General features: G+C 38.9%; 1 protein-coding gene across 6 annotated transcripts in view; it reads left to right on the top strand.

Moving 5' to 3' along the window:
• BTBD8 (BTB domain containing 8) overlaps positions 1 to 19,889 on the top strand; it is a 93,523-nt gene that overhangs the window by 9,540 nt on the left and 64,094 nt on the right. For 4 of the 6 annotated variants that reach the window (XM_061121390.1, XM_061121387.1, XM_061121391.1 and 1 more), the window contains exon 3: positions 13,859 to 14,094. The exons of 1 other annotated variant lie outside the window; for it this stretch is intronic. In XM_061121390.1, coding sequence (XP_060977373.1) covers positions 13,859 to 14,094 — 236 coding nt within the window. Of the gene's footprint in view, positions 1 to 13,858; positions 14,100 to 19,889 lie in introns of those variants that run through there. One more of the 6 variants, XM_061121393.1, reaches the window with a different exon arrangement.

The raw sequence follows: 19,889 nt of genomic DNA, 5'->3' as shown, positions 1-19,889 counted from the left end.
ATCACTCATTATCAGAGAAATGCAAATCAAAACCACAATGAGGTACCATTACCTGCCAGTCAGAATGGCTGCCATCCAAAAGTCTACAAGCAATAAATGCTGGAGAGGGTGTGGAGAAAAGGGAACCCTCTTACACTGTTGGTGGGAATGCAAACTAGTACAGCCACTGTGGAGAACAGTGTGGAGATTCCTTCAAAAACTGGAAATAGAACTGCCATATGACCCAGCAATCCCACTCCTGGGCATACACACCAAGGAAACCAGATCTGAAAGAGACACGTGCACCCCAATGTTCATTGCAGCACTGTTTATAATAGCCAGGACATGGAAGCAACCTAGATGCCCATCAGCAGATGAATGGATAAGGAAGCTATGGTACATATACACCATGGAATATTACTCAGCCCTTAAAAAGAATACATTTGAATCAGTTCTAATGAGATGGATGAAACTGGAGCCCATTATACAGAGTGAAGAAAGCCAGAAAGATAAAGACCAATACGGTATACTAACGCATATATATGGAATTTAAAAAGATGGTAACGATAACCCAATATGCAAGACAGAAAAAGAGACACAGATGTACAGAACAGACTTTTGGACTCTGCGGGAGAAGGCGAGGGTGGGATGTTCTGAGAGAAGAGCATTGAAACAAGTATACTATCAAGGGTGAAACAGATCACCAGCCCAGGTTGGATGCATGAGACAAGTGCTCAGGGCTGGTGCACTGGGAAGACCCACAGGGATGGGATGGGGAGGGAGGCGGGAGCGGGGATCGGGATGGGGAACACATGTAAATCCATGTCTGATTCATGTTAATGTATGGCAAAAACCACTACAATATTGTAAAGTAATTAGCCTCCAACTAATAAAAATAAATGGAAAAAAAATTTTTTTGAAGAGGACATCCATCGAACTTCTTAGTAATTTGGGGTACTCATGTTTGGTGAATTGTCATTAGTTAAATCATGGGAGACACTAAATTAATCCCTATTCTAATTAAATAGAATTCCATTTTAATGCTTTACTGTTATCTGCATAGATGTGTAATTATTTGACCCTCATTCTTTGCCAAATGTATCCAGAAGGGAAATACTTTCTAAGGTAGTTCTTCAGAATTACATCTCTTTTTTTAAAAAATCTATTTCAATTACTTTAGAGGGGACTTTAACACTTTAGAGTTTAAGAACATGTACTGTAGAGCTAGAGTGCCTGGATTCAGATTCCCTGCTCTGCTATTAGGTAGCTGTGTGCCTCAGATTTCATCCCTCCTGCCTAGAATTTCCTCATCTGTAAAATGCCTGGCACACAATAAGCACCATAAAAATTGTTAACTAAGTTTTTGCACTTGTGAAGCTTGAGGTGCTTATTTGTACCTCATTTCATTCATTTAAATCCTGCCCTCTCATAACGTCTTCCCTTTCTCCAGTATATGGAAGGTAGTATTGTTCTAATGATATTCTAAATTTTTCTGTCACACCCCCATCACATACACTTATTCATCAGATATTTATTTGGTCCTGTTTGTGAGGTCTAAGTACGTACTGATTAGTGATTCTTGATTTTAGTGTTTAATAATGATGTTATGTAAATGTGGAACTAAGTTTTGAAGCCAGTACTGGTACTTGTGTCATTGTACAGTACTATAGGTTTGTCAATTACTGGTTTTTAAAAGCATCTTTATTGAGGTATAATTCATATATCTCAGATGTAATTCATCTGTTTCAAGTGTATGATTCAGTGATTTTAGTATTTATACAGAGTTATAATCACAGTTTAATTTTGGAGCATTTTCAATACCCCCAGAAGAAACCCCTAACCCATTAGCTATCACTCTACACTCCCTCACCTCCTGCCCTAGGTAACTAATCTATTTTCCATGACTATTCTGGACTTTTCACATAAATGAAATCATGCAATTTGTGGGTTTTGAGCCTGGCTTATTTCATTAAGCATAATGCTTTCTGGGCTTATCCATACTCCTGCATATATCTACTTCATTTCTTCTTATTGCCAAATAATATTTCACTGTGTGGCAATACCACATTTTATATGTCCATTCTTCTGTTGATGGACATTTATGTTGTTTCCACTTTTGGCTAATGTGTCTATGAATATGCCTATGCAATTTGTGTGTGTGTGTGTGAACCTGTTTTCATTTCTCTTGAGTATATACCTAGGAGTGGAATTGCTGGATCATATGGTGCTATGAGGGCTTCCCTGGTAGCTCAGCTGGTAAAGAATCCGCCTGTAATGCAGGAGACCCCAGTTTGATTGCTAGGTTGGGAAGATCTCCTGGAGAAGGGATAGGCTACCCACTCCAGTATTCTTGGGCTTTCCTGGTGAAGCAGACAGTAAAAACTCCGCCTGCAAAGCGGGAGACCTGGGTTCTATCCCTGGGTTAGGAAGATCCCCTGGAGGAGGGCATGGCAACCCACTCCAGTATTCTTGCCTGGAGAATCCCCATGGACAGAGAAGCCTGGTGGGCTACAGTCCGTGGGGTCACAAAGAGTCGGACACGACTGAGCGACTAAGCACACACAGCACATTGTGCTATGAACATTGCTATGCAGTTTGTGTGTCTGTGTGTCTGTGTGTGTGTGTGTGTGTGTGTGTGTGTGTGTGTCTGTCTGTCTGTCTGTCTGTCTGTCGGTGTGTCTGTGTGTGTATGTGTGTGTGTGTGTGTGTGTGAACCTGTGTTTTCCTTTCTCTTGGGTCAATATACCTAGGAGTGGAATTGCTGGATCATATGGTAATTCTATGTTTAACTTTTTGAGGAAGTGCCAAACTCTTTTTCCAAAGAGGCTATACCATTTTACATACCTCCAAACAGTGTATGAAGGTTTCATTTTCTCTACATCCTTGTAACACATGCTGTTATCTTCTGTCATTTTTATTATAGCCATCCTAGTGTATGTGAAGTGATATCTCATTGAAGTTCATTTGTGCTTCCCCAGTAGCTAATGATTTGGGCATATTTTCTTGTGCTTGTTATTTGGAGTACTGTTTATTCACATCCTTTGTCCATTTTTCAATTGGATTATTTGTCTTTATATCATTGAGTTATAAGACAGTTCATCTATTCTAGAAAGTAGGCTCTTATCAGACATATGATTTGCAAATATTTTCCTCCGTTCAGTGGGTTGTCTTGATGGTGTCATTTACAACAAAAAGGTTTTAGATTTTTAATGTAGCCTGCTGCTGCTGCTGCTAAGTCGCTTCAGTCGTGTCTGACTCTGTGCAACCCCATAGATGGCAGCCCACCGGGCTCCCCCATCTCTGGGATTCTCCAGGCAAGAACACTGGAGTGGGTTGCCATTTCCTTCTCCAATGCATGAAAGTGAAAAGTGAAAGTGAAGTCGCTCAATCGTGTCCAACTCTTAACAACCCCATGGACTGCAGGCAACCAGGCTCCTCCGTCCATGGGATTTTCCAGGCAAGAGTACTGGAGTGGGGTGCCATTGCCTTTTCCGTTAATGTAGCCTAGTTTATCTAATTGTCTTTTGTCACTTGTGCTGCTGGTATTATAGATAAGAAACCGTTGCCTATTCTAGGATCACAAAGATTTATTCTTACATTTTTTTCTACAAATTTTTTGGGTTTATACTTTTAGCTCTTACATTCAGGTCTGTGATCCATTTTGAGTTAATTTTTGTATATAGTATAAGGAAGGGGACCGACTTTATTCTTTTGTGTGTTGGCTATCTAGTTGTCCCAGTACTGTTTTTGAAGAGACTATTCTTTCCCCTTTGGATTGTCAATATATCCTATTGAAAATCAGTTGCCTATTGATGTGGACTGAGTTGTTTCCCCTGAAAATTCATGTGTTGAGGCTCTACTGCCTAATGTGATGGTATTTGGAGACTGTGCCTCTGGGAGGTAAATTAAGTTTAGATGGGACCTCATGATAAGAACAGTACCATTATAACAAGAGACACCAGAGAGAGTTGTTCTCTCTCTGTTTATGCCATGTAAGGATACAGTGAAAAGGTGACTAACTGCAAGCCATAGAGAGTTCTCACCAGAACCCCAGCATGGTGGCACCTGATCTTGATGTCTAGCTTCTAGAACTGTGAGAAATAAAGTTCTGTTTAAGTCACCAGCCTGTGATTTTTGTTATGGCAGCCCAAGCTGACTAATACATAGACATTAGGATTTATTTCTAGTCTCTCAATTCATTTCCTTTGGTCTGTATGTCTATCTTTAATACTAGTACCAATTATCAGTTTAACTTTTATGAGAAATCAGAGTTGGATTTTTGTGTTGTTATGTCCTGAGTCCTAGCATTTTTTAGATGCTAGTCTTTTAGTTATTTGCTGACAAACTTTTTGCCTATAATAAAAATCATGTTGACTTTAGTGTAGAAAATTCTTTTGGATAATTAAACTTTAAATATATGTGAGTGATTTGGCTTATTTTTCTTCATTTTATGCTCTGACAGTTGCTTAAATGATCTGTTTTTATTATTTCAGAGTTTTTTCATATGAAGCTACAATAAGCATAAACAGAAAATTGTCCAACTTTGGCTTTCTGTTTGTAAGAACAGTATGATATGCTATAATTCAAACAGATACTTTAAGTGTAATTTAGAAAATCATCATTTTCCAGTATAGATCATCAGCTCATTGTTGAGTTCCATCCATCAATTTTAAAATACGTTATACACTTTTGTTTTTCTAGTAGGTGGTGGTGTAGTGGCTTTGTTGTAGAGTAGGCTCTGTGGTCAAGCAAGTCTACCATTTCTAACTGTGTGAATGTGGATCACACTAATTGCTTCCCGTTAGTTTTATCACCTTAATAAAATGGATATAATAACAATACTTACCTCATAATGTTGTTGCGAAGGTTAAATTAGATGCTTTTCAAGCACTTAGCCCAGTGACCTGGCATATAGTAAGCGCTGAATACATTTTAGTAAGTATTATTCCTAGTAGTAGCCCTGTGAAATTATACATTTCTCCAGCTACTGAGTGTACGTTTAGAAAAAGATGCTTTGGGAAAGGTCAAATTTTGTATGTTAGAGAAAAAGAAAGTATATTAATGCTACCCTTTATTTGTTATCATTGAAGTGTTAGGGAGAAAGATCAAACGAGAGACAGTATGGTAGAGGAGAGCAAGCACTGACTCTGGCAACAAGACAGAGCTGCCTTCCGCCTGTGCATTACCTTGTTTTATGATTTCTTTGAGTCTCAGTTTTCCATATTTAGAATAATAAAGTTGGAGTAAATGACTTTGTGCTTCCTAGCACTTCACAATCCTCTATTTTAAGCCCTAATCACATTCTGTTTCATGTGAGATTAGTGATATATGTCTGAAGTATGTTAGGTAAGCTCCTTGAGATTAAATCTGCTCATCAATGTGAACATTCCTAATGATATCTCATCAGTGTCTTGCATATAGAAAGTTCTTGTAACATACCTCCCCCCCTTTTTTAAAGTTTATTTTTTTATTGAAGGATAATTGTTTTGAAGAATTTTGTTGTTTTCTGTCAAAGCTCAATGTGAACCAGCCATAGGTATACATATGTCCCCTCCCTTTTGAACCTCCCTCCCATCTTCCTCCCCATCCCACCCCTCTAGGTTGATACAGGGCCCCTCTTTGAGTTTCCTGAACCACACAGCAAATTCCTGTTGGCTATCTATTTTACATATGGTAATGTAAGGTTCCATGTTACTCTTTCCATACATCTCACCCTCTCCTCCCCTCTCCCCATGTCCATAAGTCTATTCTCTATGTTTATTTCTCCATTGCTACCCTGTAAATAAGTTCTTCAGTACCATTTTTCTAGATTGCATACATATGCATTAGAATATGATATTTACCTTTCTCTTTCTGACTTACTTCACTCTGTATAATAGGTTCTAGGTTCATCCCACCTCATTAGGACTGACTCAAATGTGTACATTTTTACAGCTGAGTAGTATTCCATTGTGTATATGCACCACAACTTCTTTATCCATTCATCTGTCAGTGGACATCTAGGTTGCTTCCATGTTCTAGCTATTGTAGATAGTGTTGCAATGAACAATGGGATACATATGTCTCTTCCAATTTTGGTTTCCTCAGGGTATATGCCTAGGAGTGGGATTGCTGGGTCATATGGTGGTTTTTATTCCTAGTTTTTTAAGGAATAGCCATACCATCTTCCGTAGTGGCTGTATCAGTTTACATTCCCACCAACAGTGCAGGAGCATTCCCTTTTCTCCACACCCTCTCCAGCATTTATTGTTTGTAGACCTTTTGATTATGGCCATTCTGACTGGTGTGAGGTGATATCTCATTGTAGTTTTGATTTGCATTTCTCTAATAATGAGCTGTGTTCTGCATCTTTTCATGTGTTAGTTAGCCATCTGTATGTCTTCTTTGGACAAGTGTCTGTTTAGGTCTTTTTCCCACTTTTGATTGGGTTGTTTGTTTTTTTGGTATTGGGTTGTATGAGCTGCTTGTATATTTTGGAAGTTAATCCTTTGTCAGTTGTTTCACTTGCTATTATTTTCTCCCATTCTGAGGGTTGTCTTTTCACCGTGCTTATAGTTTCCTTTGCTGTGCAAAAGCTTTTAAGTTTAATCAGATCCCACTTGTTTCCTTTTGTTTTTATTTCTGTTACTCTAGGAGGTGGGTCATAGAGGTTCTGCTTTGATTTACGTCATTGAGTGGTCTGCCTATGTTTTCCTCTTAAAGTTTTATAGCTTCTGGTCTTACATTTAGATCTTTAGTCCATTTTGAGTTTATTTTTGTATATGGTGTTAGGAAGTGTTCTAATTTCATTCTTTTACATGTAGCTGTCCAGTTTTCCCAGCACCATTTACTGAAGAGGCTGTCTTTGCCCCATTGTATATTCTTGCCTCCTTTGTCAAAAATAAGGTACCCATAGGTGCATGGGTTTATTTCTGGGCTTTCTACCTTGTTCTGTTGGTCTATGTTTCTGTTTTTGTGCCAGTACCATACTGTCTTGATGACTGTGGCTTTGTAGTATAATCTGAAGTGAGGAAGGTTGATCCCTCCAGCTCCATTCTTCTTTCTCAAGACTGCTTTGGCTATTCAGGGTCTTTTGTGTTTCTATATGAATTGTGAAATTTTTTGTTCTAGTTCTGTGAAAAATGCCATTAGTAATTTGATAGGGATCACATTGAATCTGTAGATTGCATTTGGTAGTATAGTCATTTTCATAATATTAATTCTTCCTACCCAGAAACATGGAATATCTCTCCATCTGTTTATATCATCTTTTATTTCTTTTGTTAGTGTCTTATAATTTTCTGTGTACAGTTCTTTTGTCTCCTTAGGTAGGTCTATTCCTAGATATTTAATTCTTTTTGTTGCAATGGTGAATGGGATTGATTCTTAATTTGTCTTTCTGATATTTCATTGTTAGTCTGTAGAAATGCCAGTGACTTCTGTGTATTGATTTTGTATCCTGCAACTTTGCTAAATTCACTGATTAGCTCTAGTAATACCTCCTCCCCTTTTAAAAAGAAGATTGTATTGAAATTTGTCTGCGTTAATATAAAGCATAAGGAGAGGAGTATTATTGAGATTATGATATTTTTAGTAAAAATTCTGATCAAATAGTCTTTGAAAAAAATTTTTATATATAGCGACTTCAGATATGGCTCAAATGATTGGCAGTGGAAAGTACTGATAGTTTCTTTATGACCTCGTGATAAAAATCTTTGATTTCCTAAGACTTACTGCACTATAGTTGTCCAAGAATGTGTGTGCATGTTTATGTGTGGTTAAAACGGGAAGACCTTTAAATTTTCGGTTTAACATCAATGCTAGGATAAAATATCAACCAAGCAAACACATAGAACAGCAGCACAGCATGAACAATTCCATTTTCCCTACAGCTTTCTCAAGTGGTAGCTGTTTTCTTTCCCAAATCCCTGATGCTAGTAGGGCTGAAGTGGGTGGAACAGGTGCCTTGTAATGTTAACTATATGTATAGACAGCATGGCAGCCCACTCCAGTATTCTTGCCTGGAGAATCCCATGGACAGAGGAGTCGCGTGGGCTGCAGCCCACGGGGTAGCAAAGAATTGGACATGACTGAAGCGACTGAGCGCAACAGAGCACACGAGTATAACTTGGACCCTCACTGACTGGGGAAAGACTGCCCCACCCAGAGTTAGCTAATTCCCAGAGCATGCCTTTGATATACAAACCAAGTAATCCTGAATCCATTCCTACACCCATCTTTCTGTCTGGTTCTTACACTCTAGAAGGCAACACTCCTCTGCCCTAATTATCCCAGACCCAGATACCAGACAACCAGAGACCACCTTTATAGCTCAGAGCCCCCTCTCAGCCAAATTATTCAAACTCTTTAGTCCTAAACTTGCTCAGCTGTGTACTTTGCCTCACTCATTCCTTCCTCCCAAAACCACTTTTGCTCCCTCCTTTTGCCTCCAGATCTATCCTATTGCTCAATTCTACCCTTTGAGTACTTTGCTTCTGACACTTCTGGTCACCAGATTTGTAGTTTTTTTCCCCTTACCAAGCAATTCTTAGGTTCTCCAGATACCAGTTGGGTGTCCTACAGGTTTAATTCAATTCTGACACTGTCTACCTGGAGATTGTTACCCGTGCTTCTGACCATCTGAATGCATGTTCCTATGGCCCCTCCCTCAGGTTCAGCTCATTTGCTGGAGCAGCTCGTAGGACTCAGGAAAATATTTCACTTGACATATTATTGGTAAAAACTGAGAAACAGCCAGATGGAGGTGATACACAGGGCATGGATTATGGGAAGGAGCTTCCATGCCCTCTCTGGCTTCACTACTCTCCCAGTACCTCAATGTGTCCACCCACCAAGCCAGAGGCTCATTGAAACCCATCTAAAGATGCAGGCTTCATTACATAGGCATGATTGATTAGTGTGTGTGAGTAGCTCAGTCGTGTCCAAATCTTTGTGACCCCATGGACTGTAGCCGCCCAGCTCCTCTGTCCATGGAATTCTCCAGAGAAGAATACTGAAGTGGGTTACCATTTTGTTCTCCAGGGGATCTTCCTGACCCAGGGATCGAATATGGGTCCCCCACATTGCAGGCAGATTCTTTACCATCTGAACCACCAGGGAAGCCCACTGATTGGTCGTTGGTGGTTAATTCAGCCTCTCTCCTCTCCAGAGGTGGAGGGAAGAGCTTAGTTCCAACCTTCAAAGCACTTGGTTGGTTTTCCTGGATTCCAGTGCCCATCCTATGGGCTTTCTAAAAGACACCTACCTCACTAATGTAAACTCTGGTGTGTTTTAAAGGGGCTTGCTATGATTAACGAAAGACATCCATTTCATTTTTATCCTTCTGGAGCTATTTCAGGAACTGGAAATAAAACTAAGTGCTGTAATAAAGTTTATTCCCCAACCAGTAATGCTGAAGAAGCTAAAGTTGAATGGGTCTATGAAGCCCTACAAGATCTTCTAGAACTAACACCCATAAAAAATGTCCTTTTCATTACAGAGGACTGAAATGCAGAAGTAGGAAGTCAGGAAATACCTGGAGTAACAGGCACTTTTGGCCTTAAAGTACAAAATGAAGCAGGGCAAAGGCTAACAAGAGTTTTGCCAAGAGAACGCACTGGTCATAGCAAACACCCTCTTCCAACAACACAAGAGAAGGCTCTACACATGGACATCACCAGATGGTTAATACCGAAATCAGATTATATTCTTTGCAGCCAAAGATGGAGAAGCTCTATATAGTCAGCAAAAACAAGACCAGGGGCTGACTGTGACTCAGATCATGAAGTCCTTATTGCAAAATTCAGACTTAAATTGAAGACTGTAGGGAAAACCACTAGACCATTCAGGTATGACCTAAGTCAAATCCCTTACGATTATACAGTGGAAGTGAGAAAAAGATGCCAGGGATTAGATCTGATAGACAAGGGTGCCTGAAGAACTATGGATGGAGATCTGTGACATTATACAGGAGGCAGTGATCAAGATCATCCCTAAGAAAAAGAAATGGAAAAAGGCAAGATGGTTGTCTGAGGAGGCCTTACAAATATCTGTGAAAACAAGGCAAGCCAAAGACAAAGGAGAAAAGGAAAGATACACCCATTTGAATGCAGAGTTCCAAAGAAGAGCAAGGAGAGATAAGAAAGCCTTCATCAGTGATCAATGCAAAGAGATAGAGGAAAACAATAGAATGGGAAAGAAAATTAGAGATACTAAGGGAACATTTCATGCAAAGATGGGCACAATAAAGGACAGAAATAGTATGGACCTAACAGAAGCGGAACATATTAAGAACATGTGGCAAGAATACACAGAAGAATGATACAAAAAAGATCTTCAAGACCCAGATAACCACAATGGTATGATCACTCACCTAGAGCCAGACATCCTGGAAAGGGAAGTCAAATGGGCCGTAGGACATCACTATGAACAAAGCTAGTGGAAGTGATGGAATTCCAGTTAAGCTATTTCAAATCCTAAAAGATGATGCTGTGAAAGTGCTGCACTCATTATGCTGGCAAATTTGGAAAACTCAGCAGTGGCCACAGGACTGGAAAAGGTCAGTTTTCATTCCAATCCCAAAGACAGGCAATGCCAAAGAATGCTCAAACTATCACACAGTTCCACTCATCTCACATGCTAGCAAAGTAATGCTCAAAATTCTCCAAGCCAGGCTTCAATAGTACATGAACTGTGAACTTCCAGATGTTCAAGATGCATTTAGAAAAGGCAGAGGACTCAGAGATCAAATTGCCAACATCCATTGGATCATTGAAAAAGCAAGAGAGTTCCAGAAAGACATCTACTTCTGCTTTATTGACTATGCCAAAGCCTTTGACTGTGTGGATCACAACAAACTGGAAAACTCCAGACCACCTGACCTGCCTCCTGAGAAATCTGTATGCAGGTCAAGAAGCAGCAGCTAGAACTGGACACGAAACAACAGAACTCGTTCCAAATCAGGAAAGGAGTACCTCAAGCCTGTATATTGTCACCCAGTGTATTTAACTTATATGCAGAATACATCATGCGAAATGCCGGACTGGATGAAGCACAAGCTGGAATCAAGATTGCCGGGGGAAATATCAATAACCTCAGATATGCAGATGACACCACCCTTATGACAGAAAGTGAAGAGGAACTAAAAAGCCTCTTGATGAAAGTGAAAGAGGAGAGTGAAAAAGTTGGCTTAAAACTCAACACTCAAAAAACTAAGATCATGGCATCCAGTCCCATCACTTCTTGGCAAATAGAAAGGAAAACAATGGAAACAGTGACAGACTTTATTTTCTTGGACTCCAAAATCAGTGCAAATGGCGAGTGCAGCCATGAAATTAAAAGACCCTTGCTCCTTGGAAGAAAAGTTATAACCAACCTAGATAGCATATTAAAAAGCAGAGACATTACTTTGCCAACAAAGGTCCATCTAGTCAAAGCTATGGCTTTTCCAGTAGTCATGTTTAGATGTGAGAGTTGGACCATAGTGAAGGCTGAGTGCTAAAGAATTGATGCTTTTGAATGGTAGTGTTCAAGAAGACTCTTGAGAGTCCCTTGGACTGCAAGGAGATTAGACCAGTCCATCCTAAAGGAAGTCAGTCCTGCATATTCATTGGAAGGACTGATGCTGAAGCTGAAACTCCAATACTCTGGCCACCTGATGTGAAGAACTGACTCATTGGAAAAGACCCTGATGCTGGGAAGGATTGAAGGCAGGAGGAGATGGGAACGACAGAGGATGAGATGGTTGGTTGGCATCACCGACTCGATGGACATGAGCTTGAGCAAGCTCTGGGAGTTGGTGATGGACAGGGAAGCCTGTCATGCTGCAGTCCATGGGGTTGCAAAGAATCAGAAATGACTGAGGAACTGAACTGGACTGAACTGTAATAAAAGATATCCTATGGCTTTTACGTAGGAAGTTAGAAGGGTTTTGGAATCTATGTGCTGGGAATGGTGTACAAAATTCATATTATAAATCACCATGTCACAACACCCCTGTCACTTCCCTGGTGGCTCAGCGGTAAAGAATCTGCCTGCCAATGCAGGAGACAGGGGTTCAATCCCTGATCGGGGAAGATCCCACGTGCCTTGGCACAACTGAGCCGTGTGCCACAACCACTGGGGCTGAGCTCTAGAGCCCGGGAGCTGGAAGTACTGAACCCACGTGCTTAAGAGCCCAAACTCTGCCACAAGAGAAGCCACCATCACGAGAAGCCCAGGCATAGCAACTAGAGAGTAGCCCTCGCTTCCCTCAACTAGGTAAAGGCCCACGCAGCAATGAAGAACTGACACAGCCAAAACTAAAATTAATTAAAAAAAAAAAAAACCCTGTCAAAAACCAGTTGCCTATAAATGTATGTTCAGTTCAGTTTCATTGATCCATACATCTGTCCTTATGCCAATATCACACAGTATTGATGGCTATAGCTTTGTAGGAAGTTAAGAATTCAGAAAATGTGAATCCTCCAAATTTGTTCTGTTTAAAGATTGTTTTGGCTCTCCTAGCATTTCTATTTGAATTTGAGGATTGGTTTGTCAATTTTTGCAGAAAACTAGCTGAATTTTGATAGGTGTTGCACTGAATCCATAGATTAATTCAAAGAGCATTGCCATTTTAAAAATATTAAATTATCAATAGAATGTGTTTCCATTTGTTTAATTGCTTTCAGCATTGTTTTGTAGCTTTCAGCATATAAGACTTGTGCTTTTTGTGAAATATCAAGATATTCCTAAGTATTTTATTTTCTTGATGCTATTGTAAATGGAGCTATTTTCTAATTTAATTTTGGATTGTTTGTGATTTTTGCAAATTGACCTTCTCTTTTGCAACTTTGCTGAACTTGTTTAGCAAACAGTTTAGGGATGAATTTCCAAGGATTTTCTATGTTTATGTTTGCTATTTGTAGTTGAAGATAGCTTTATTTATTCCTTTCCAGTCAAGCTATTTCTTTTTCTTGCTTAATTGCTCTGGCTAGAATCTCCATTTACATGTTGAACAGAAGTGGTAAGAGCAGACAGACATCCTTGCTGATCTTAGGAAGAAAGTTTTCAGTTGTTTACCATTAAGTCTGATGTTAGCTATGGGTTTTTCATATGTATGCTTTATCAGGTTGAGAATGTTTCCCTCCATTCCTAGTTTGCTGAAAGTTTTGTTATGACAGGGTGTTGGATTTTGTCAATATACAATTTTAGGGGACATAAATGTTCACAGTAGAGCATATGGTGTATAACATTGATTTTCATATGTTTAATTACCCTTGAATTCCTAAAATAAAGCCCAGTTGGTCGTGATGTATAATTCATTTTATATGTTGTTGGATTCACTTTGCTATTATGTTGTTGAAGATTTTTTTCTCTACATTAATAAGAGATACTGGTATGTAGTTTTCTTGTGATGTCTTTGTCTCCTTTTGAGTCAAGATAGTACTGGCTTCACATAATGAGTTAAGTGTTCTGTCTTATATTTTTTGGAAAAGTTTGTAAAGGATTGCCATTAATTAATTTTCTTCCATTTGGTAATGTCCACCAGGGAGGCCACCTGGTCCTGTGTCCTTCTTTGTGAGGAGTTTTTGAATAGTAATTCAATCTCTTTACTTGTTATTTGTCTATTCAGATACTCTTTCTTCTTAAATTAAGTTTCGTAGTGTGTGTCCTTCCTAGGAATTGTCCATTTCATTTAGGTTATATAATTTGTTGGCAATTATACATTCTTTTTTAAGATTGTTTTTTTATAGACTGCTTTTCAAACTTCCTGCTATTAGATGGACCTTTCTTTAGTTAGTGTAGTTTAAGAAGATTTTCCAACTATGTGGCTGTTATCTATGAAAGCCACACATTGGGAAACTAAGTTTTAAGAATAACCAACATTATTTTTATTAATATTTTGCATTTTGTCTTTTAGGATTGTATACTCATCAAACAGAAATATAAAAAACTATGAAGAAGAAATTCTTAGGAAAAAGATAGTGGAAAGTGGAGTACCACAAAAGAAATGTGACTTCAGTGTTGGAAATTGTACTGACAATGATAGAAGGTTATCTGTAGAGTTCTTAAGTAAAAGATCATCTGATAATTCTCTTCTGAAACATGAAATTCCAAAAGATATCAACAGCAAAGAGGAAAATGTAATTTCTACTGGTGAGGTATTTTTTGTGGATTTTTATAAAATTTTATAGCCATGAAAGTAATTATATTCTAAACACTTAGAGAAAAACATACTTCAAAGATCAGCTCTATTGAACATTTTTTTATAAGAAGATGAAAGTCAGTGTAAATGAAAGTAAATAATTTATGAGTAAATGGAAATAATAATATGGCCTACTCCCATTTTTCCCATTTACCCAGGGGGTAGATCCTGCCACCCAAGTAATTAGAGATGAAGTTATTATTTAAATATAGACATAATTCACAGTTTTCCTTTTAAGCTTCTATATATTTTCATTCTTATTCTAATGTACACCAGCAAAAGCTTTAGCAAACTGTAGAATCATTTCTAACACAATATATGCATTCCTTAAAAAACTCCATGCAACACAAAAATCACCAATACATTTTGTCATGACATAAAGTCACTGAAACTTTTATCATGACACATTTTTAAAAGATAGGAACCTCATAATGGTGGCATAGTTTTATCCATATTAAATGGTTCAGCAATACATAAATACTACAATATATATGGCATTTGACCTTGAAAAAGAGCTCTAGTTTGTTTGTAGAAGTGGGTGTCAAAAGGGTTACAGCTTGTGAATTACTGTGAATTGGTGGAAGGAGGATGTTAAGGATGTAGATATAGATACAGTAGATATTCCAACAGGAGACTCAAGAGCCTTGAATAAGAGAGCAAACTGTTTATTACTTATAGAGCATCTCAGAACCACTTCCCAACCCTCAGTCCCCATGAGGGACTTAATGTTACCTGCCATTCACATGCAATGGGGTTGCACCATAGGAGGGGAACACCAACTTCATGAGACTTTTATAGGCTTCTGGCAGACCTGCTCATCCGCCTCCACAGGGGTAGGGACCTTTTCTTTGAAAGGTAGATAAATCTTATATGGTGAGGGGAAGGTAGGAGTGTCAGGAGGTGATTTTGAGGAGAGGATAGTCTCTGAATCTTTCTGGAGCATCTCATTATCTCTAACTTCCAAGATGTGTTTCTTGTTTAATCACCCTTTATCCAAATTTACCAGTGCTCTGCTCAGAAAGGACAGACCATACAAAAACACAAAAATATTCATAGAAAATGGTCTCCAAGCAGTTATCTAAAATCAGATGGAAATTTGTAACACCAGAAATGAGTAGGCATGGGTGAACTGAGGTTTCTGGTAGGTGTTTTAGGTATTTATGTCTTATGTATATTCTTTCCTGGCTCAGTCCAACTGGGTACAGTTCCTTGCATTGACTTAGTATTTCTTATGGATTACCTTTCACCTAAGGAAAGGAAAAATTCCCATTATGCAAAAATTGTTCCCTAATATGTCAGTTGTGTTGGATCAAACTCGTTTTCAAAATATGTGTTATAGTTGAACTGACTGTACGTGATAGTATCTATTAACTAAAGGATTTTTATTACTGATGTTTAGTGCAGCAACAATAAAAAGAAACAAACAGATTTAAGCTCAGTTAGCTTTCTTTTATATATGTTCACCATATTGTATTATGGTAAATTCATGCATGCATGCATCTTCTAGGCTTGAGATAGATCTGTTCACATTTTAAACTATCTCATTTAGTCTCAGCCCTACAAAGAAAGTGGTTACAGTCTGATTTTATAGATAAGGACAATAAGGCTCAGAGAGTGTAAGGGACTTTCCAAGACCTCACAGATGGAGCAGTTGACTGAGTGGATATTCGATACACATTTTTCTTGCCTCTAGTCTAGAACTCTGCCATGGGCCCACAATAGCCGATTAAAGTGGCCAAACAGATTTTTAGTGTAAATAGAAAAAGTTCATTTACCCCTCAACCCCTTGCCTTTTTCTGTTTTCTCCTCCATCACTCCATGGAAATCCCACCCGCCCCCCCATGTTGACCAGTGTCATAGGCACTTGTTTGTCCACATCTTAGAAAGTCCTTTGCCATCCTCCATACTGTCAGTGCCACCCTCCTTGAGACTTCCTCTGTCTTCTCTGACACTGTGCTGTCTGGATTTTCCCGCTCAGTCCCTGCTCAGTCTCCTTCACCGGCACTTCCTCCTTAATTTTTTTTTTTGAGCTTCATATCCAACAACTGACTAGACATAACTGTCTAACTATCCCTCTAAATATAAATATCTCAAAATTTAACCCATTGTCAGACTGATCTAATCACCTATCTTTCCCAGCCTGCTCTTCTCTTAAATACTGCATAGTGTGAATTATATTAATTATATTACTATCTTTCTTTCTTCCTTATTTTTTTTTTAGTCTTTCTTCCTTATTTTTTTAATTCACTCTTTTATTTATTTATTTTAGACCTCACCATGTGACATTGAGGATCTTTGTTCCCAGCCCGGGGATCAAATTCATGTGTTATATTGTTTCCCACACTTCTACCAACCCAAATTTTGTGTTAGAAAAATGTATATAAAATATTTGTTAATGTTGCAGGCTTTATGGTCGTATCTTTTTGCCTTTTCATGCTGTTCAAGGTGTTCTCAAGGCAAGAATGCTGAAGTGGTTTGCCATTACCTTCTCCAGGACGTCATATACCTTCCAGTTATATTCATTTATTGATGCTTTGGCTTATAGGACTAAAAGTTAGTAAACAAGACTGATAGTTCCAGAAAACATTTTAATGGCCTTGGAAGTTTTATAATTCCTTCCTGTTATTGCACTGTAAGTGTTAAAGGGGGGTAGATCCTGCCACCACGAATATGCGTCTTTGGCATGAGGTTTATCGTGCCCCCTGCGGTGGAATCATGGAGTCCTAGCCACTAGACTGCCAGGGAATTCCCTATATTAACTGTCTTTCTTCTCAGTTACTCTTTTACCCTTCATTCAGTTCATGAGCATGTCTGTTGATTTGCCTCCTAAATATTCTTAAATACTTCTCTCCTTTATCCTCCTGCCATTGCTTTATTTCAGTAAGTTGCTATTTTCCTTGAGTATTTGAACCTCATCTGGTCACCTGCCTTCTTGTGCCACCCTCTATTTCTATTGTATAGAACAAAATTTGTTCATTGCAAGTCTGACCATGGCACTTGCCTTACTAAAATTCTTTAGTAGTCTCCCACAGCCTTAATATAAATCCCAGCTTCTTTCCATGGTATAAGGGGATTTGGGGAACTGACTGCCGCCCAGTACTCTGCTGCCTCCTGTCTTCACAACCGCTCACACCCGCTGAGCTCTGCTCTCACTGACTTGGCATTTCATCTGAAACAACTGTATTTTGTCACTTCTGTGCTTTTGTACTTGCTATTTGTTCCTGCAATGCCATTCTAATCGTCACATTATTCAAATACCAACTTTTGAAGATTTTGTATTGAACAAAACAGGTAGTGTTACTGTCCTGCAGTTTAGTAGGAGGTATAATCAGGTTGGTTATGTACCAAGTGTGTTAAGGACTCAAACAGGGCACATTAACCTAGACTTAGGCCTTCAGAAAAAACTACATGGAAGGAATAATAGGCCTTCAGAGAAAGCTGCATGGAAGGAATAATATCTGAACTGAATCCTGAAGAAAAAGCAGATGTTGACCAGATGTAGAGAGTTTAGGGAAGAAGTATTCCAGGCAAAGGAAACAGCACTCCTGGAGGCAAGGAACCAGGCACATAGCAAATTTGGAACACCACACGTGGTTTGTTGTGGGTGTAGGGTGAAGGAGGGGAGAAGAATGGTCACAGTAAGGGATGAGCCTGGATGTGTAAGCAGAAGACAGACAATGAAGAGCCTTATTATATAAAGGATGACTTTATATTTTGTGGTCCAAACAAGGATTCTTTTGAAAGAGTAAAAAATAAAAATTATCATTGCTGTTGAATATTATTCTGGGGCAACAGGCATTAACTGGACTGCCCCAGGCAAACCAAGAGATATGGTGGCCTTATTCATAAGCTCTTTTAAGGCATTTAAGTGGTACTATTTTGCAGGCTTAAAGAGTATGAACCGAGCAAGTTTAAGGTAGAATGGAATGATGACTTCAGATTGAGGAACAGTTTTGGGTTTCTGTAATTGTGTGTTGTTGTTGTTTTCCTTTTCTGGGTACCACTTCTGACTCCAAATGTGTGTGGTTTTTTTTTTTTTTCCCCCACACATAACCAATTCTCCTAACACCAGCTGGGCATCCAACAGTTATTCTAACGGTAACTATCCAGAGTTAGCAACAGATAAATCCCACAGGTTAAGGGCCTAGTCCTGTAATATTCTCCCCACTTCAGATGTTAAGTGCAAGTCGGGTGCCTAGGCTACTGTTGGGGAGGAAAGAGTTCTTTCTACCCTCTTAGGTTCTGTGACTGGCCTAAGAATTAAATTGAAATAAGATTAACAGGAGGGGGTAGAAAATGGTTTTCATCACTTATTTTTGCACCAGGAGTTTCACCAAAAAAAAGGAGATTCAAAAAGATGGCTAGATAATCGAGGATGATATATCATCTTGACCTTCCCTGGTGGCTCAGCAGTGAAGAATCCTACTGCATGAATCCACCTGCAATGCAGGAGACGTGGGTTCGATCCCTGAGTCAGGAAGATCCCCTGGAGAAGGAAATTGCAACGCACTCCAGTATTCTTATCCTGGAAATCCCATGGACAAAGGAGCCTGGTGGGCTACAGTCCACGGGATTACAAAAAGAATTGGATGCAATTTATCAACTAAACAACAAAATATCATCTTAGGCTAAGTGAAAGAAAGGCATTCTGAGCTACTAGATGGTGGAGGCAAGTTATGGGAAGGTGAGGGGATAAAACGTATGGTGAATAAGGATTGTCTTGTTACACAGATAATAGTCAAGTGAAGAGAATAGTTTCTTAAGAAGGAGAAAGCTTTGCACATGGAAATTTCCTTTACAAAAGGGAAATTTTTTACTTTTATTTTTAGGCAGTTGGGGGATGTAAATAGCTTTCCCTGCATCTGCTCCTTCTCAAGTACCTTTAGCTCAAAATATTCCTCATGCCAGAGTGGCATGTTTTGGGGTGACATATCCCCAGTACTACCCACGCTTGTGCCCAGCGACTACAAATTCCGGAGTTCTCATGACCACCCTCCTCCAAAGTTCAATAATTTGCTAGAATGACTCTCAGAACTCAGGAACACATTTCACTTATATTTACCTATTTATTATAAAAGATATAATTTAGGAACAGCCAAATGAAAAAGATACAGGGCTAGGTATGCGGGTTGGGTGGAGAAGGGAAGGTACACAGGACAGATATCCATGCCCTCTCAGGGTGTGCCATCGCTTCAAAAGTCAATGTGTTCACCAACCCAGTAGTTTTCTGAATCTTATTGTTCAAGAATTTTTATAATTCAGTCTATAGCCCCCTTTCCCTCCCTAGAGGTAGGAGGAAGGGCCTGAAACTTCCCCCTCTCTAATGACATATTTGTCCTTTCTGGTGACCAGCCCCCATCCTGAAGCCCTTTAGGGGCCTTAACCCAGAGTCACCTCATTAGCATTATGGTTTCTAAATACATAAATCTGTAAATTGGTTACTGGGAATCTGTTCCCAGGGACCCATCCTCACCAGTTATACTAACAAAAATTTCCAGACTGATAGAGCTATAATATACAATGTAGTATTTTTCTTTTTTTAATATATATACATGTTTTATATTTCACTTCCCAGTGCCTAAATTGTGAATCTTTTAAAGTAGAGGTAGTTCTTAAAATATTTTCTATAACTCTCTATACTGTATACAGTACTAGGCTCATAATAAGTACTCTATAAGTCCCATTGATTTTAGTTGAATTTCTGTTGGTTCACAGATCATCCTAGCCGTAAATCCATGAACAGAAA

This window comes from Dama dama, chromosome 20, assembly GCF_033118175.1.
Source record: "Dama dama isolate Ldn47 chromosome 20, ASM3311817v1, whole genome shotgun sequence".
Taxonomy (NCBI): Eukaryota; Metazoa; Chordata; class Mammalia; order Artiodactyla; family Cervidae; genus Dama; species Dama dama.
The sequence above is the reverse complement of the archived record's forward strand: the minus strand, read 5'-3'. Positions and strand labels throughout refer to the sequence as shown.